The sequence below is a fragment of the Elephantulus edwardii genome, unplaced genomic scaffold (assembly GCF_000299155.1).
Source record: "Elephantulus edwardii isolate Elephantulus edwardi_28Jun2011 unplaced genomic scaffold, EleEdw1.0 scaffold00074, whole genome shotgun sequence".
Lineage (NCBI taxonomy): Eukaryota > Metazoa > Chordata > Mammalia > Macroscelidea > Macroscelididae > Elephantulus > Elephantulus edwardii.
The window spans coordinates 7,611,869-7,632,683 of record NW_006399824.1 but is presented as its reverse complement, the minus strand read 5'-3'; the positions used below and the strand labels follow the sequence as shown (position 1 = coordinate 7,632,683).

General features: G+C 37.1%; 1 protein-coding gene across 1 annotated transcript in view; it reads right to left on the bottom strand.

The window, feature by feature from the left end:
• CTNNA3 (catenin (cadherin-associated protein), alpha 3) overlaps positions 1-20,815 on the bottom strand; it is a 2,453,748-nt gene that overhangs the window by 1,225,128 nt on the left and 1,207,805 nt on the right. Inside the window, exon 8 of the mRNA XM_006889022.1 lies at positions 547-627. Coding sequence (XP_006889084.1) covers positions 547-627 — 81 coding nt within the window. The remainder of the gene's footprint in view (positions 1-546; positions 628-20,815) is intronic.

The window sequence follows — 20,815 nt, the reverse complement described above, 5'->3', positions numbered from 1 at the left end:
GCAAAATACTTTAAATATGTAAATTTGGGAATGATAAAAGCTTACTTTTCATTTATCAAAGTGTTTAGATTACAAAGATCACATAAATGACATCATTATTTGAAAACAGAAGATGATAATATCTTCTTTCTAGGCAACAAAACAGAGAATACATACATCATGTCATAACTATCAAGTTGCATCATTATATAGCTGCTATATATCATTACATAGCTGCCAATATATCATTGCAGAACTGCCAAAGTGCTGAGAATCATGGCCCAATCAATTTGAAACAGAACCTTAAACACAACAGCCAGTCATCATTCTGTTGGCATTCATTAATGTCAGATGTTCTAATGTGCAAAATAGTCAGTAGATTTGGGTTTTATTTTTATTTTCTTCCTATTGCAGTAAATGATAAATGATAAGAGCATATTTGTTTCTTTTTATGTTATGATACAAATTAACTGAAAATTGTCATAAACAAGAAATAAGTATTCCAGAAGCCAAGAAAAGGCACATATTTTTAAGTCGTTTTCTATTTTTAAGTCCTTCTTCATTTACCTGTCTGCGGAGGTCTCTTGTCTTCTTGCACATGTTTTCTATGGCGATATTCAGGGTATTACTTCTTTCCTTTTTACCAGCCTGCAAGGAAGGGAAAAATAAATGACATAAGCAATGGCATCAAATTACTCTTTATCACTTAGCAATTTGCTTTATAAATTTCTTGAAAATAACAGCTTGAAAATTCAAAAACAGGTTTCAAAACGGCTATGATATTACACATGATTCATGAGCACTTCAGTTAAAACTAAGTAGAATGGTAAATAAAGCTCACATTATTTTCATATTTAAGCCTTCTGTAATATTTTTGATACAGAGTTGGGTTGTATTTAGTATGGCAGTAGGCAGAACATTATCTCTATGAAACTCTAAGCTTCATTCTTAACAAGTCAACTCTTTACCTACTAAGCGTGCAATTAGCTTAAAAGCATTAGATGCCCAATTTGTCAACTTCTGTGGGAGTTTCTGGAGTCATTTTCACAGTGTATTGTGTAAGTTATGCAGAGCCATACTGGAATTTTGCTAAACACTAAATAAAATATGCAGTGCAAATTCATACAATTTGCAAAAATTGACCACAATTTCAGCTGACAATATTCCAAGAACATACTGTTTCACTTGACATGGTTTTGGCTTCTTAAGGTAATTTGTAAAACACCTTTTTCATTCTTTGAGCTGAACAGCTCTCTCTGTTTTATCCTTAACCTATTAAGCCCCAGAGAAAGTCACCTTGGTTGGTATATTATACACATTATTTCTTTGTGGGACACAACTGAATTGAATCTAATCATACACTTTCTTTCAGTGACATCTAATAGAGAAAAGATTGAAAAAAATCATTATGTGATTCACCTCTAGGAAAACTGCAACTGTTTAAATTAGTATGGTGAAAGGGGACTCTTGAGAGGAGACCTTCAAAACCAGAAAGGTAGATTTAAACTTTAAACAGGAGAGTTTATAACATGGAATCCAAAAGAAAAAGAAAGACTTGAGGCAAAATAGAAAACATTAGTGAGCACTGTCAGACACTACTCTAAGGACTTAATGTATACATAACCCCTTATCTTCAAATGACATCTTAACAGTAAGTTCTGGATCATCTTGTTGTCACTGTTGTTACGTGCTATTGATAAGCCTGCAACTCATAGCAACCCTATAAACAATAGCTATGAACTCTGTCCGATCCTGGGCAAATCTCACTGTCTTGACACACCCGACCCTATTGTCCCAGTCACTGTGTCAATCTATCTCATGCAGGGTCTTACTCTTCTTCATTGTCCCTCCACTTTTCCAAACATGGTATCCTTCTCAAAGACTGGTCCCTCATGACCACATGCCCAAAGTATATGAGACAAAGCTTCAAAATCCTTGCCTCCAGAAAGCAACTTGGTTTCACCCTTTCCAGGATAGACCTGTTTATTCTCTTGGCAGTCCACGGTATGTTCAACACTCTTCTCCAGCACCAGAACTCGAAGGCATCAATTATTCTGCCATGCTTATTGATTGTCCAGCTCTCTGATGCATAACAAGCAATTGCAAGGACAATGACCAGTTTTAGGCACACCTTAGAATCTACACTGGAATCTTCGTACCTCTGGAGAGGTCCTTGACAGCAGACTTTCCCAACCCCGTTCATCAATTGCTTTCTTAGTTGTTGGCTTGAAAAGTGTTAAATATGGACCCAAACAAGCTAAAATTGTTGGCAATTTCAATCTCTTCTCCATCTATCATGATGCTTCTTATTGCCCCAGTTGTGAGTGTCTGTTTTCTTGATGTTGGTTAAGCTTCAATCCATACTGAAGATAGTAGTAATTGGCTAACTGCAGCTGATTCAGATCCTCCTCGGTTTCAGTGAGCAAGATTGTGACATCCACATAAAACAAGTTGCTGATGAGTCTTCCTCCAATTCTGATGCCACATTATTCCTTATAAAGTCCAGCCTCCTGAATTATCTATTCCACATGTAGATCGAAGTGGTATAAAGAGAGGACACGTGCCTGACACACTTCTTTCCTCATTTTGAACCATGAAGTGTCCCCTTGCTCTGTTCTGATGACTCCCTCCTGGTCCAAGTATAGGTTTTGCATGAGCAAAGTCAGGAGTTTTGAGATTCTCATTCTTTTCAAGGTTAGCCATAGTTTGTTGTGGTCCACACAGTCAAATATTTTTTTTTCTGGTACACAGATATTTTTTTTCTGGTACTCTCTGCTTACAGCCAGGATCTATCTGATATTGGCAATGGTGTTACTAGTGCCACGGTCTCTTCTCAACCCAGTCTTTACTTCTGTTAGTTCTCTGTTAATGTATTGTCTACTCATTTTTGCATAATCTTCAGCAAGATTTTGTTTGCATGTGATATTAGTGATATTGTTCTATAAAAGTTTCACACTCTGTCAGAAAACCCTTTTCTGGAATGCAAATAAATGTGGATCTCTTCTAGTCAGTTGGCCAGGTAACTATCCTTCAGATTTCCTGGAACAACTTGGAAAGCATGTCCAGGGCAGCATCTGTTTGCTGAGTTATGTCAACTGGTATTCCATCAATTCCAGGGCCTTGCTTTTTGCGATTTCCTTTATAGTAGCTTGAACTTCCTCCTTCATTCACAATTGTCTCTATGGCACTGAAGGCTGAGGCCTCCTATTGGGAAATTCAAAGGAGGAGGAACAGTTGCAAGCAGACACCAATCATTGGAACGTGGAATGTAAAAAGTGTGAATGTAGGAAAATTAGATGTTGTTAAGGAACAAATGAAGCACATAAATTTTGATATACTGGACAGTGCCAAACTGAGATGGACTGACTTGAGATATTTTGAAAAAGACAATCATATGATCTACTACTCTGAAGATGAAATGGTGATGAGGAATTGCATTCATCGTAAAGAAGATCATTCACTGCAAATACCTTTTATAAGAAACACAATGGACGGCTATATATGTGGTATTCACCTGATGCTCTACACAGGAATCAGGTTGAGTACATCTGTAGAAAGAATCATTGGAGAAGTTGAATATCTGCAGTGAAAACTAGGCCAGGTGTTGACTGTAGAATAGACCACCAACTACTCATATAAAAGTTCACAAACTGAAGCTAAAAAAAATTAAGTCAAATCTACACAAGAACCAACATTTGACCTTAAGTCTATCCCACTTGAATTTATAAACCATCTCAAGAACAGGTTAGAGGCCTTTCACACTAATAAAAGAAGACCAGATGAACTGTGGAAGGATATAAAGAATATCATCCATGATGAATGCAAAACTTTATTACAAAGACAGGAGAAAGAAAAGACCAAGAAGAATGTCAAAAGAGACTCACTATTACATTAGAGCACCAAGAAACCAAAGCAAAAGAAATAAGCCAAGAAGGAGCTGAACAGATTTCAAAAGGCAACTTGGGAAGACATAGAAAAATGTTATCATGAAATTGGCAGAGTTGGAAAAAGAGAAAAAAAAAAGGGCCGAACTTACTCAGTATGTCTTAAGCTAAAGGAACTGAAGAACAAATTCAAACCTCAAATTGCATTACTTTAAGATGCTGTGGGCAGAATATTGAATGATTCTGGTTGCATCAAAAGAAGATGGAAGGCATATACAGTGTCACTGTACCAAAAATAATTGGCTGAAACGGAAGTTCATGAAACAGCATATGACCAAGAGCTGAACCACCATATTCTGTCCTAATCTACCATATTAATTTTACCTTCTGCCATATATTCCAAAATATGGAAAGGGACATGATGCTGGGAAGGATGGAAAGTTGGTTAAGGAGAGGAAGACCCTCAACTAGATGGATTGACTCAGTGACTGCTGCAATGGCCTTTTTTATGTCAGAAAGTGTGAGGATGATGCAGAATAGAGCAGGGTTCAGATCTTCTGTTCATAGGGTCGCTATGAGTTATACTAGACTCGACAACACCTAAAAACAGCAACAACTCAAAGAATCACAAGAACATCTGAAAAGATAGGCTCATATGATTAAGGTAGATCTCATATGTATGGCCTGCCCAATTTTTATATTTGGGCTCTCTGGAAAAGCTAGAGATGTCAGGTGGCTTTGCTTCTTTTTCACCAACCCTCTATCTTTTCTAGAGACAAAGAGAAGAAGACCCTCAACAAGCTAGACATAGTATCTACCACAACAGGTTTGAGCATTACAGAGTTTGTTAGGATGATGCAGGATAAGGCCAGTGTTGGATCGCTTGTTCCTAGGGTCCTTATAAGTTGTAGTCAACTTGACAACACCTAAAAAACGACATGGGAACATGTGAGCTCTGGTGGCCTGCTATACTTACTGATTTTGGACTAGTCAGTCTCAATGTGACTCCCAAACAAGTATTTTGATATGTTAGCTTCTGATGCTGGTAGCCATGGAAGTCATCAACCTGAGACCCTATCTGGCTGATGACAACATGGATTTTACCTCTCCAGACATCTCTATATTGAGGTGTCTGACTTTCAGACCTGAGGCTTGCCTCTACAAAAACATGAGCTATTTCCATGGAACAAATTTTGTTATGTATCACTGAGCAGAAACAACTCATAGCTGACCCTCCAGTAGATTTTCAAAGGCAGTAAATTACAAGCGAGATTTTCCATCTTTCTCCCACAGAGCGGCTTGTAGATTTGAACTGCAAACTTATGGTTGCCAGTATAACTCCTTATCACTAAGCCACCAGAGCTCTGTGTACATACATTTTCATTCACTCACAGAGTAGCTAGTGGAGTTGAACCATGTGACTTAAGATTGCCAGTAAAACTTCTTACCATCAGCTTTCTTTTTTAGAAGGCGTTTGCCAGGGTTGTATGTCTTAGGTTGAGTTCTCTATAAAACCAAAACCAAGAAAGTAGGAGAAATTTATCCAGATATATATCCACTCTCTCATTGGTTAGCATTTATGGAGAACCAAGTCTAAGGCAGATAACGCTGGTAGAGGTCATCTAAAAGCACCTATCAACCCCTTCCCACAGAAAGCATAGGAAAATAACATCAAGAAAAGTGAAAGCTAAAGTAAGCAATTAACACAAAGACTAATGGTCCACATGAACTACACAGCCTCCTCTATTCTGAAACAAGAAGAATTAAATGGTGTTTGGTCACTAATAATGTCAACCATTCTGACCAAGACCATAATAGAAGGTCCAACTTAAAAATCATTAAAAAAATATCTACAATAAATGTCAAAGGGACAAAAAAAAGTTATGAAGACTCTAGAGGAATCCTATAGACTATAGTAAACTAAGAAAACATTCACCCTTGAAAATGAAGCCACTTTCAGAAGCCACTTTCCAGCCAAGTAATGTTGTTATTAGGTGCTGTTGACATCTGGCTCTTAATGACCCTAACTATGTACACCAGAAAGACATTGTCTAATCTTTAGCTAGCCTCACAATTTCTGCTGTATATAAGCCCATTGTTGCAGTCACCATGTCAATTCATCTCATCGAAGGTCTTCTATTTCACTGATGCTTCACCCTTCCAAACATGATGTCCTTTTCCAATCATTGACTTCTCCCAACAACATGTCCAAATTAAGTGAGAAGAATCTCACCTTCCTCTTGAGAGTATGCAAGCTTCATCTCTTCCAAGACAGATTTGTTTGGTTAGTTGTTATGGTCTATTCAATTTTTTTCCACTAACATCACCATTCAAAAGTTTCACTTCTAATGAATGACTGAGAACCCAAAATCTCTGTAAATGTTCATTAAAACTAATAAAATTTAATAATAATTTTAAAAAAGTTTCACTTCTTCCTTATTCACTCTCCAAATCTCATATGTATATGAATCACCTGAACATATTTGACCTGGGTCAGGAGCACCTAAGGTTTTAAATGTACATCTTTGTTCTTTAGCACTTTACAAATGTCTTTGAAACAGATTTGTCCAATGCACTTAGCCATTTGATTTTCCCCCCATTTTTAAAAATTTTATTATTTTTTCACTAATATATTTACAAAATTCTAATACAAATTCAAACAAATTCTTTCAATTTCCCTCACTTCCCCCAACCAAATGATTAATCCCCACTTCCTCCTTTACATACATCCCTCTGCTTTCAGCCTCTCCCTCACCTCCTGGATCCTTCTACTCATTCTATAATAATGGTCTTATACAATATTTATCCTTGTGGACTGAATTAGTTGACTCAGTGTAATGCTTTCCAGTCCCTCCCAAGTTAGGTAGTAATTTACAAAGTTATTGCTCCTGCTCTGTGCACATCAAAAATTTTTCCAACAGGGTGAAAAGAAAACCTATAGACTGGGAACAAATATTTGGTAATACCGTCTCAGAGAAGAGTCTTATAACAAAAGTTTACAAAATCTCCACAAGGAAAAGACTGGTAACCTGATTACAAAACGGGTAAAAGACATGGAAAAAATTTTCACAGAGGAAGATATTAGAATGTCAAACAGACAATGAAGAAATGCTCCAAATCACCGGCAATAAGATAGATGCAAATCAATACCACAATGAGGTACCATCTCACTCCAGTAAGAGTGGCAAAGTTTAACAGGGCAGCAAGTAATAGATGTTGGAGAGGATGTGGTGAGAAAGGAAGTCTTATACATTGTTGGTGGGAATGTAAAATGGTATACAACCCTTCTGGAATGAAGTTTGACACTTCCTCAAAAAGCTGAACATAGAAATTCCGTATGACCCAGCTACTCCACTACGTGGAATATACCCTGAGAATATGAGAACTGAGGCACAAACTGAGATTTTTACACCAATGTTCATAGAAGCATTATTTACAATCACAAGAACATGGAAACAGCCCAAATGTCCAACCACAAATGAATGGATTGAGAAATTGCGGTATATTCACACAATAGAATGCTATTGAGCACACAGGAGCCATTTGATTTCTTGACTGTTGCTATCCTGTGTGCTAATTATAGATCCAATAAAATGGAAATCTTTGAGAATATATATAATTTCTCCATTTTTTGTGAAACTGCTTATTATTAAGGATTTTTGTTTTCTTCATTTTTGTAGGTCTACTAATATTTTAAATTGTGATCTTTAATCTTCAGTAAGTGCTTCAAGTCCTCCTCACTTTCAGTAAGCTAGGTTATGTGAGCTGCATATCTCATCTGCTCATGAATCTTCTTAGAATCCTCATAACTCAGTCGTTATCATTTAATCCAGCTTCTTGGTTATTTCTTCAGTATACACATAGAATAAGCATACTGAAGGAAAACAATCCTGATAATACTTTTTTAATTTTAATTCACAAAATACCCCCCTTTTTTTCTGTTTGAATAACTGCTTCTTGGTTTGTGTATTGGTTCATAAGTACACAGAACAATTAAATATGCTGAAATTCCCATTCTCAACATAATGCGTTATCTATCATTATCTTCATATTCAAGCACTTTGTAAGGTCTATATCACTTTCTAAAGGTTGTATAGGTTTTTGTTTAATATTTAAGCCCAGAAAACTCAATTGTGCTCATGTGAAACCTATACTTGGACCAGGAGGCTATCTTCAGAACAAAGAAAGAAAACATTGCATGAGTCAAAATTAGGAAAGAAGTGCATCAGGGATGTGTCCTGTTCCATACCTTTTCAATCCGTATGCAGAGCATATAGCTTGAGAGGCTGCACTTTATGAGGAGAAGTGTGGTGTCAGAACTGGAGGATGATTCATCAACAAGTTGTGTTATGCAGATGATACAATTTTCCTTGCCAAAATTAAGGGGGACCCAAAGCATTTGCTACAGAAGGTCAAGAACTACAGTCTTCAATATGGAATGAAGCTTAACATCAAGAAGGAAAAGATTCTCACCACTGAGCCAATTGGCAGCACCATAATGGACGGAGAAGAGATTGACATTGTTAATAATCTCAACTTACTGGGCTCCACAATCAACACTCTTGGCACCAGTAGTCAAAAAATCATAAGATAAATTGCCTTGGGGAAGACTGCTGTCAGGGACCTCTCCAGAATACTGAGGATCAATGATGCCATTTTAGAGACTAAGGTGTGCCTGAGTCAGGTCATGGTTATCACAATTACATGTGATGCATCAGAAAGCTGGACAGTGACTGAAGATGACAGAAGAAGAATTGTTGCCTTTGATTTATAGAGCTAGAAAAGAGTACTAAGCATACCATGGATCACCAAGAGAATAAATATGATGAAATCAAGTTTCTCCTTAAAGGCTAGGATGTTAAAGCTCTGTCTCACATACTTTGGGCACATGGCCCGGAGGGACCAGTTCTTGGAGAAGGACATCATTCTTGGAAATATACAGGAACAGTGCAAGAGAGTAGACCCTGGATGAGATGAATTGACATGATAACTGTGGCAATGGGATTAGGTGTGTTGGAATCAACGAAACTGGCTCAGGAGAGAGAAGGCTTCAGAGCTGTTGTACTACATATCGTATTCATGTTGCTATGAGTCACAGGTGACACAACTGCACATAACAACAACAATGAACTTTTTAAAGTAAATGATCAAGACTTTCCTTCTAAATGATTTTTTTTTTAGTTAACAAATTTAGTCGGCTTGGTTCCACGATCAGCACTCTTGGCATCAGTAGCCAGGAAATAAAAAAATGTATTGCGATGGGAAAATCTGCTGTTAGGGACCTCTCCAATGTACTGAAGAGCAATGGTGTCACTCTGGAGACTAAGGTATATCTGATACAGGCTATGGTCTTTGCAATCACTTGTTATGCATCAGAGAGGTGGACAATGACTAGGGAGGATAGAAGGAGAATTGATGCCTTTGAGCTGTGGTGTTTGAGAAGAGTATTAAGGGTACCATGGGCTGCCAAGAAAACAAACAGATTCATCCTGGAGAGGATTAAACCAAGCAACTCCTTGAAGGCAAGGATTCTGGGGCTTCGTCTGACATACCTTGGACATGTTGTAAGGAGGGAGAGGTCCTTGGAGAGGGACATCATGCTTAGGAGGGTGGTGGGACCGCGCAGGAGGGGAAGACCCTCTATGAGGTGGATTGATTCAGTGACTGGGGTAATTGGGATGAGAGTGTCAGAGGCAGTGCGATTGGCACAGAATGGAGCAGGGTTTAATGCTATTGTATGTAGGGTCGCTATGAGTCACAAGTGGCTTGACGACACATAACAACAATAATCCAGATTCTTAACCATTTATACCACTCAGCAGCTTGAATTACCCTTATTAGACAGAGAATTGTAAAAAGTGAATTAAGGAGTATGTAAGGTGATTGTCTTAGTAGCTACAGCATGGATATAAGACAATTTCTTATTTTACCTGAAGAACAAACATAACTGTTATTCTTAAGTATGATTCAGCGTCATCATTTGCTTCTCCCAGGAAATCAAAATAGTCAAAAGGGAGCATGAATGAGACAGAACGACAACTCATATACACACTGACACATAAACTCAGAAATATAAGGGAAACTCCTGCTTTGTTGGGTGTTAAAGGCTAACTATCTTTTGGTGCCTAATTAGGAACAACTGAAAGATGTCTACCTCAGAGCTCACAACAATGGCATATAAAACTTTAATAAAAGATGACAAGAGGTAAAGAGACTCAATAAGCACTATACACATGATTTCCTAATTTATATGCATAATTTAGCATTAGTTTAAAATGTTTCATTGAGTCGAAGACTTTTTGTCCTCTACTTAATGATAAACAACCCCTATCATTAGTGGAAAGATAAAGTTCTCTCTACTCTCATCTTTTTCCCCATCTCCCGCCTTCCTTCACCTCTCTCTTTTTATTGTGTCCTTGCTCTATTTATCCAGATTTATTTTGCCTCAGTCAAGCCATTTTCTACCTCTTTATTCCTTTTGCATGGCATAAAAATAAATAAGCCAAGGAGAAATAGCTCTGTCCTGCTTAAAAGCCCACATTCCTTCTTTTTTCAAAGCTTTAACAAATCACCAAGCAATGAGCTAGGGCTAAAGGTGAATTCTGTGAGATGAGGGAATGGACGAGAAGAGCAGGATATCAAAACACAGCCACAGACAACAGCCAGAACCTGCCTACTTCCCAATTGCTCTGGAGAGAGGATCTCTCTTTTTTTTTCCTTTTTTTGAGAGAGGATCTCTTAAACCAAGCCTTGAAAAAGGCATCTTTAAATCTGGGCAGAAAGGGGACCACTTCCCACAGATTATAGGGAGCAATACGGTAGAGATTATCATTATACTGGAAACCATACCAAAACAAAACAATTCATATTCTTCATCAGTAAGCAAATTAACAGGAACGAGTCTATTGACAAGAACAATTCTGAGCATGAATTCTATTCGAGGTAATTTTATTAAAATAATAATACTTTATTTTTAATATTGCCCCAATGTGATCCAGGTGTATGTCTGTATGTTTGGATTCTCAGAACTTTCCATGAAATCTGTCCTACCATTTCTCCTGAGTAACTCATCACAGTTAATTGCACTCTCTCCCGTGGATCCATTAAATCTGCCCACACACTTGGAAGACATCTCCTTGTAAATAAACTCTCCAGTGCGTTACTCTAACTGGAGTGTTCCATATGTTTCCTCTTAGGGTTCTGCTGGGGAGAATTTCCAGCACTGTGTTGTCCAAATAGTCACCACTAGTCACACATGGCTATTTTAATTTACATTAATTAAAAGTAAATGACACTTAAAATGAGATTTTGAGCTGTTCCTCCAGTTCCTTAGCTCCTCAGTTTTAGGTATTCACTAGCTGCTTTTGCCTATGGGTGATATAACAGATAGCATAGAAAGAAAATTTCTATCAGCACAGAAGGTTCCAATAAAAGACACTTTTCTGAAGCAAGGACACCCTGGTTTCTTAGTCACCAGAGAGTTGCAGTGTTAGCTCAAAGGCAGAACTTCTCTGAAGTTCAAAACACCAGTGGCTCCCCAGGAGAAAGATGAGGGGCTCCTCCTGCGCCATTTACAGCCTCTAAAAACCACTGGAAGGTCAGCTATGAATAGATTCCAATGGGACAATAATGAACGAGTTGGGATTCTAAAGCGTACATTTATTTATTCAAATGTGAAATAGGTGCCCGGACCCTGGTGGTAGGTACAGTGCATTACGTGTTGCACTACTAACCAAAAGGTCATGGTTAGGACCCGCCTGACAATCCACAGTAGAGCAGTGAAGCAGTTGTTTAATCAACTCATTACCATCAATGCAGAAGTGATTCATAGCTAACCTTACACTGAGTTTTTAGAGGTGGTAAATTTCAGGTAAAGAGATAATCAATCTTTCTCCAAGGGAGCAGCTGATAGATTCGAACAACCACAAAAGCAGAGCCTTTGTTTTAGCATCAAAACCTAGTATGTCATTACACTTCCTTATGTAAATACTTTTTATTATAAGTTAATTTGCAGACAGATAAAATAAAATATGGAGCAAGAAACTAAAATCAATGGTTCAAATTGCTTTCTCTCTCGCTCTTGCTCTCTCTCCCCCATCCATTTTTCTCCTCTCTCTCTCTCTCTCTCTCTCTCTCTCTCTCTCTCTCTCTCAAATTACTGACCCTCCAGCAGGTTTCTGAGGCTGTAAATCACACTAGAGGAGATTGCCCATCTTTCTCTCAGCAAAGCCTCTGGTGGTGGATTTGATCCATGAAAAAGGCACTGCTTTTGGATTAGCCGCACAACTCTCTGGATGGTGTCACCAAAGCTCACTAGTGTCTAGTAGAGAATAAATATTTAGTAACTAAATAAACGTGGGCAGCAACTAGACCTTAGATATCTTTGCCACCCTATGAAAGTGTGATTTTATGTTGTTCGTTGTTGTTACATGCCATCGAGTCACTTGTGACTCATAATGACCCTATGCATAACAGCTCTGAACCCTGCTCCATCCTAAGCCAACCTTGCTGTCTCTGACACACCCACCCACATTACCCTAGTTGTTGAGTCAATCCATCTCATCCAGGGTCTTCCTTTTTTGTGCTGTCCCTCTACCTTTCCAAGCCATGATGTCCCTCTCCAAGGACTGGTCCCTCCTTGCAACATGCCTAAAGTATGTCAGACCTAACTTCAAAATATAGGCACTTGGAGTCACTGAAGTTAAGCAGGTTAGTGATACAAACCTACCAGTATTTTAAATACATCAAAACTGTTGAATGTACTGGAATCAATTTGTGAATGTTCAGAAAAAGACATGTAGAAGAATGATATTAGCACATCAATCAATTATGAGAGTGAGAAGTGTTGAAACTATCAAAAGGGTAAAAGTTAAAATGAAGCAAAACATACAGATTTAAAGACTATCCAATAGGCTAAGCAGTGTGATAATTGGTGAGCCTTGAGGAGTGACAGAAAAAAAAACAAAAACAAACCACTAAGCTTTGTTCCAGTTTTCAGCAGCAATTTACTGCCTCAATAGTGCTGCTTTGTCTGAAATGGTCATTTCAGGTGGAGAATCCAGTCAAAATGGGATGATGACTTCTGTTTTGGAATTGGTAAAGAATTTGTAAGAAGTTCTTGTAGCACAGTCTATAGGAAGGTGGGCTGTTTAAGATGTCAGATTCCAATCCACCCATGACTCTGGGAGATGGACAGTTTCCTCCCCCATGAATTACAACTTGAGGAAATATTCCAGGAGTTCAGCTATGAATAGGTTCCCATTTAATGGCAATGACAGTGTCATTAGTGTTTGAACTACAGTTTCTTACCAAATGTGTCAAGTTTATATATGACTAAACTAAAAGACTAATTTGAGAGGCTGTATATCTTCTTACATGTTTATTGTCCTTCACATCTATCACAGCACAATGCACATGGTCCTTCAAAAGGAATTTGTTGAATCAACAGAGAGAAGGAAGCCTAGACAACGGTAATCCTGCAAAATATCCATAGTCCTTTTACTTTGCATTTTTACATCATTCCAAAACAAAGATTTGTCCCAAACTGCTCCTGAATTCCTTTCTAGCTTCAAAATTCTGTGAACCATGTTCTTTAAAATAAAATACTACAAAATAATGTTAACTTTTATTGTATAAATTCTTGCATAAACCAGGTTAAACCTCTTACCACCTAATTGGCACTGAAAATGTGTCGAAACAGGCATGTGTAATGTAAACCTACTACACTATTACAAAAGGGAGACATTTAAACTAATCAAATGAATGACCAAGATGTTGAGCCCTCAAAAAAACTATTAAATCCCAAAGACTAAGGGACAAGGTTTAAAATAAATAAACATGTATATGACCCATAATCAAACAGAAAAAAGTCACCAGTAAAAAGAGAAGGCCCGTGTAGAATTGCAGAAATAAAATGTGTCTGTGGTCGCTTTGATATGTTTTGCCTTTGTTTCTATATGGTTTGATTGTTGGAGCTTTTTTGGGTTTGTTTGTTTTAATGTAAGCCACTTTCAACCGCCTTTTTTTATGAGGAATTAGGTAAACAAGTTTATTTAATATAGATAAATTGGATTTTTATAATGAAATCTATAACCAAAATAAAATATTAAAATATCATATTTCTCATTTTGTGGGAAATCTTTATTTCGTTGTAGAGATGAAAGATGATGTCCCTAAACCTAGTTCTTCTCTGTAGAAATATCTTTAAAGATACTTAATACTTAACCAATAGCAGAACGCATTTTCTACTCCACTTTTTTTTCAGACATTTAAAGACATACAAACAGAAGAGTAGGGAGAAAACATGAAATCTCTACACTCAAGAAAGTCACTGCACTGAATGTACTGAATATTAGGTCAGCCTTGATAGAGGATGATTCTAGATCTTCCCAAGTCATATCCTATGATATAAAATGAAAACAAAAAATAACTGGGAGATTTGAAATGGAGCTTTAAAATATAACTTTCTAAGAATAGAATAACTTGGCTACGACACAAAGAAAAGTAATCAGCAGAAGGTTGAAGACTACGGCTGTTAAGATCTACTTTATATTGTTTGGAAAATTAAGCTGTTGTTTGAGGCGGCACATTTAGTTGGAGGAAGGAATCAGCATTTGTGCCTGTTCCAAGACAGGGTACTTTCAAATACTTTCTTTGCATCTGCAAGTTGAAAAATAAATACGGAAGATTGAAAAAGAAACTTTGCCTTTATATTGTTTTGGAGGAAAGAATTTTGAACATTCCTTGGACTTCCAAAAGAACAAACAAATATGTTCTACAGAAAGAACAATAAGAGTGCTTCTTAGAGGCACAGATGGTGACACTTCATCTCATATTACCTTGGACATGACTGAAGAGACCAGTTTTCGAAAAAAGGATAGAATACTGGAAAAGCTGAAGGGTCAGAGAAAGAGAGGATACCCTCACCAAGACGGACTTCACAGTGACTGTAACAAATGGTTGCATGTCGGAGATCCTGAGAATGGCACAGATTAAGGCAAGGTGTCAATCTGTCACTTACACAGTAGCTGTAGTTAGTATTTAACTGGATGGCACATATCAGCAAGAGCAACTGCGTGCTGGGGGAACTTTGGTGGTGTAGTCTATAGGAAGCTATACTGATAACCTCAAAGCCATACCTCTCGGATGATTCAAATACAACATCAGCTCTTTTGAAGAAAAATGAGCACTCTTCTCACTTAAAATTTACAGCCTGTAAATGAGGGGTCAGCTATGAAGTACTTTCAATTTAGAAGTAATGAAGTGAGGGACCAGGTGCTAAGTATTTGGATAGGTACTTTACATGTATTATCTCATGTGATCTTACACTCATAATGCTTCACCATTTTTAATTCAAAGACATTGGAATGCAGTCATTTTAATTATCTTCTCCCAGGAGGACATATATTAACTGGTAGAGAGTGAAGTCCAGCTGAGACTTGTCACAAGCTTAATGTATAATGTTGTAAAACAATTACCGTAACAAGCCAAAGTTCATATTTATATTGTAAAAAATATATAAATTTATTTTCAATTTTATAATGAGGACAACCACACAGAAGAATCTAGAATCAAATAAAACTTTTAATTTGGTTTCCATCACTTGAAGGTTGTGGATCCTTAGATGGGTTGGTTCATCTCCTAAGGTTTTCTTCTTCATATACATATATATATATATATATACAGATATATATGTATATATATATATATATATAGAGAGAGAGAGAGAGAGAGACAATATTACAGAGTTACTGCTTGGGAGAGAAGAGTAAGTGTACACAAAACTCATCATCACTGAGTCAGCCCTGACTCCTAGCTGACCAGCCAGTAGGCTTTCAGAGAATGTAAATCACCCAGGAAAATATTACCCATCTTCTTGTGGAGCAGCTAGTGGATTCAAACCACATGCATGGGGGTTGCCAGTGCAACTCCTTAACACTAGGCCACCAGAAACTCCTAAAGAATACAGGAGGCATGGTAAATTCCAAGTAGTCAAGAGACATTAGCATTTATCATTATACTTATCATTCCCTCATACTCACTAATTCCATCAGGTTGAAATTGACTCAGATCCTCCATTAGGTGTCTAAAGTGCAAGTCACAGAGGAGATGATTTGTTTTTCCCTCTCAGAGTCACTGGTGAATATGAGCCACCAGAGAGGTAAAGCCTATGTGTTAACAGTGTAATTGCCTATGATCAATATGCGAGCAGAGGCTCGCTGTAGTTTTCATTAGTGTCCCCATTGTGAGTAATATTGCACTTCCAAACCACATCAGTTGTTTGATGTTTCCCTGCTTTTCCAAACTCTTATGTCTTAGCCTTGAATGCCCTCGCTCATTTCCTTCAACAGGAAAATTCTTAACTCCTGATGAGGACTCTTTTCAAGTACTTTGCTCTGCTCAACCCTACGTCAAAAATACCAAAACAAACAAGAAAGCAAGCAAACACTGTGCATTCACCAAAACGAAGAAGAAAGCAAATACTGTACGTCCATTTGTTTCTACTAATCATTACATATTTCAGCCCCAAAGCCTCTGCACTGACACTAGGCTTTGTTTTTTAAATTGTCAATTCTCAATTGTATAATCTTGTTTCTACTATAGTACCTGGCACTCAATTGGTGGCTGTGGATGTGGATAAAAATAAGAAATGAAGAAATGATTAACCATATGTTCAATCTGTCTTTACCAATAAAATCATCACATATGTGATTGGTAAGGAGCTCTGATGCCCTACTCACAAGAAGCTGTGCTGCAATCCTGAAGACACGCAGTTCGAGTCCACCAGTAGCTCTTCAGGAGAAGGCAGGTCAATCTCCTCCCATACGATTAACTGCCTCTGAAAACCTGCCTGAAAAATGCTCCAGAGGGTCAGCTATAGGTCGGTTCTGACTGTTCATCTTGTTAGTTTTCAGATGTTTCATTTGATCAGCATTTACTTAAAGTTGTATGTCATTCTCTACAACATGAAATACCATAAACTTCATATAGAAGAAGGTGATTTAAATCCCTGAGTAACTCCACGTAAGTCCATTACTTGTTTTATCCCTAGGCTTTGAATTTATAGGTCTTGGTGCAGTGTGTAATGTATCAAGCTGATGATCTGAAAATCAGAGGTTCAAGTCCACCAACTGTTCCATGGAAGAAAGGAGGATAACCTCATCCCCAAAAGATTCACACCCGTGGAAAACAAGAAAGGGTCACTATGAGTTGGAATCAATTCAATGACATTGGACAGGTGGTGTTGTACCGAACATAATCATTAGACTTCCTCCTTGTTCTAATAGAGCACTAGTGGGCTAGTGGCAAGATGCAGTGCTGCAATCTCAAAGGCACACTGCTTAACATTGTGTAGTGCTAGATAGAGTTCTGTGTTGGTAAAGCAACAAAAGTTTTGAATCTAGCACATGCAAAGACATTCTAGCCTGTTGCCAATATTCTCAAATGAAAGCTGCTTAAAGTGTAGGGTTTTTAACTGATAAGGACCAATAGGGAATAAATATGTGTGGGTGACAAATAAATTTACTTAGCTGGTGATGTCACTCCCCTGCTTTAAATCCCAGAGTGGGATATGAACCACAGTCTTCCCTTTGTACGAAGTTGCCAAGGAGAATTGGCGATACATGCATGCAAGTGCAGATGGACAGATGTATTCTAGTGCATGACCAGCAAGGAACTGAAAGTCTAGAGGAATCAGGAGTAACCAGACATTTTGTTTCCTGAAACCACTACCTACATCATACTATTAAAATTGTATAATCTACCTCAATTCTTGTATCCTATTTTTCCTTCTCATTTGCTAGTTATTTTCTCTCTGTTCAAGGCAAGCAAACTCTAGAACTGAAACAATTCTTAATAAGGAGAAACATTTAAAAGGTGGCTTTATTTCAGTGATTGAACTAAATTTGCTGAGATCCTGCTCTAACAGGGAGCTCTGGTGGCTTAGTGGTAAGAAGTTGTACTGCCAAGCCAAAGGTACACAGTTGGAATCCACCAGCAGCTAAGTTAGAGAAAGAGGAACCATCTCTTTCTCTGTGATTTAAATACTCTGAACACGCACTGGAGAATCAGCTATGAGACAGTTTTGATTCATCTATGCACAACAATGGCAAGTTTGAATGGGGTTAGGTCTTGCCACTTACCAACAATGACTGTTCCATGCTACAGTGACTACTCAGTGAAGGAATATGCTCAAAACGGAAATCATTTTTTTAGGTCTAGAACATGATCCGATTGTCGACACTGTGCACATTAATGTGTATTAATTATTGGTCTCAAGATTTCTACAATAGAGTGCAAAATTATGGATGACAGTGTATGATTAAACCCTAAGGACTGCCTTTTAATATGAGAATATTTCCATTCTTCCATGCTAGAGAAGCTTTTGTCCTTTCTTTTGTACATAATTTTCTTAGTGTGTCTTTTTATTATGTTTTAATTTACCACAATAGGATTTCTTCCATCAGTTGTACAGTCTATAAGTCTTTAGGTAGATGTTAGCTTTAACTATTTGAATAAATATATAACTACAGAGAACAGTGATTTATAGTCATGAAAAATATTTGCAATAATTTTGCAACTAAATATGGCAGATCCAGTTGTAATATTTGTGTCAAACAGAACTCAAAGTTATTTTGTGTACTTTTAAAATTGCATTTCTCTTCTTCATTGCTCTGGCTTTCTCACATCCATTTAATTGCATTGTTGACATTTGTGTTAAATTCTTTGAAAAGTTGGTATAAAAGTGGTATTTAATAGATGTGCTTCAAATCTTTATTTCAAGGATTGCTAACATAGTGACCACATCCAAGTTATTTAAACTAAATTTCTGCCTCCTCATATTTAGGAAATAGAAATCAATATCTGCTTTATAGAATTACTATGAACATTAGATGGAATGAAGTATATAAACATGTAGAACAGTAGCTGACAGTTATTAACTAGCATTTAATAAGTTATATTTAGCACTAGCAATAAAAGAACTATAAGATACTTCAGTAAACAAAAATGTAAATATGTTGTTCACTGCTTTAATACTTATAAGAGCCTGGACATAATAGATATTCAGAATTTATTTATTTGAATGATCATTTTTTTCTAAAATAAAAAAGATAGAAATTGATTGACTAACTAATAAATTGTCACATGGAAGATGATACACATCTATTTGATGAAGATTTCCTATAGCTATAAAAATTACTTATGTTTTTACACAGGACATTGGGCCTTTAAATAGAATGCCATTTTCAAGACTGTAACTGTGGACAAAATGAAAATTTCTGAGCTAAAATTCACAAGTCCTCTAATAGCAATTAATGATTAAATTTCACACTTCAACTCCCAAAATCTCTTTAGAGACTCAGTTCTTGTCACAGTTCCGAGGGAGATCCAGCCCATTCTAGACACCCTTTTTTGGCTTTAGTGATACGTGACTCCGAAGCCATCCCTATGGAGTTGCTTATCCCAGGAAAAACAACAATGACAAAATGGTGCTCACAAACAAAAGAGCTTGCTGAAGAACATCGAGAAACAGAATATTTTAGGTGATCAATAATGTTGTTAATTACTATGTCAATGGCTTGTTCTGTAATATTAAAAACTATTATCAGTATCAAATCACTGTATGTGACATTAAAGATATAAAACAAAGAACCAATTTTACACTTTTTAAATAAAACTATATTTCACTGACAAATGAAGATTATATGATCTCGCTTGCTGAAAGTGAAGAAGACTTAAAACACTTGCTGCAGAAGATTATAGGCTACATCCTTCAATACGCATTACATTTCAACATCAAGAAAACAAAAATTCTCGCCGTTGGACCAATAGTTAACATGAAAGATGGAGAAAACATTGTAATTGCCAAAAATATTGACAATAAAATAACTTCATTTTACTTGGATTCACAATCAATATCCATGTAACTTTGTTGTTGTTATAGCCATCAAGTCCACTATGACTCACAGTCTCCTATCAACAAAAGATATCCTGCACAATGCTCACAATCTCCCACATGTTCAAGCACATTGTTATGACTGCTGTATTAATCATCCTGTTGGGAGTCTTCCTCTCCTTCTCTGACCCCTACCTTTCCCAACGTAATGTTAATGTCCAAGGATTAGTTCTTCCTGACAGTGTGGCAAGATACACAAGATGAAGACTCACTCTTCTTGCCTTTGGGGATCACCCTGGTTTCTCTTTCTCCAAGACAAACTTGCTTGTTCTTTAAGCAGACCATGGGATATACTGTAAGCTTCTCCAACAACACAGCTCAAAGGCTTCAATTTTCTGTCATCCCTGTCCACCTTTTTTATGTATGGAAAATAATTTAAAAGATCATGACTTAGATCAGGTACACCTTAATCTTTAAACTAGTATCTTTGCTCTTTAGTACTTTAAAGATATCCTTAATAATGACAGTCAAGAAATAAAAATATGTATTGCATTGGGAAAATCTACTGGCCAGGACATCTCCAATGTGCAACAAGAATATTACATTTAATGACTCAAATGTGTCTGATCCAAGTCATGGTCTTTTTCCTATGCATCTGAAAGTTGGACAATGACTAAAATTCCAGGAAAATTATCAATGCCTTTAAGTTATGGTGTTGGAGAAGAGTACTGACTATCCCATGAACTTTCAAAAGAACAAACAAGTGTGTCTTGAAGAAAGTGCAAATGTGGCATTCCCTTGAAGCAAGGATATTCAATTTTCATCTCATGTACTTTTGGCATGTTTTCAGGAGAATCTTTTCCTTCGAAATGGACATCCTGCTAGGTAAGATGGAAGGTTAGAAAAGAGAGGAGAAAGACCCTGGATTTGGTTGAGATCTGTTATTCATAGAATCACTATGCATCATAATCTGTTGAATGGCACCTAACAACAACTACATAATGTTAGTGACATAGAGAACTGAAGCACATTGTCTTTTTAATATTTTTTTTTCTAT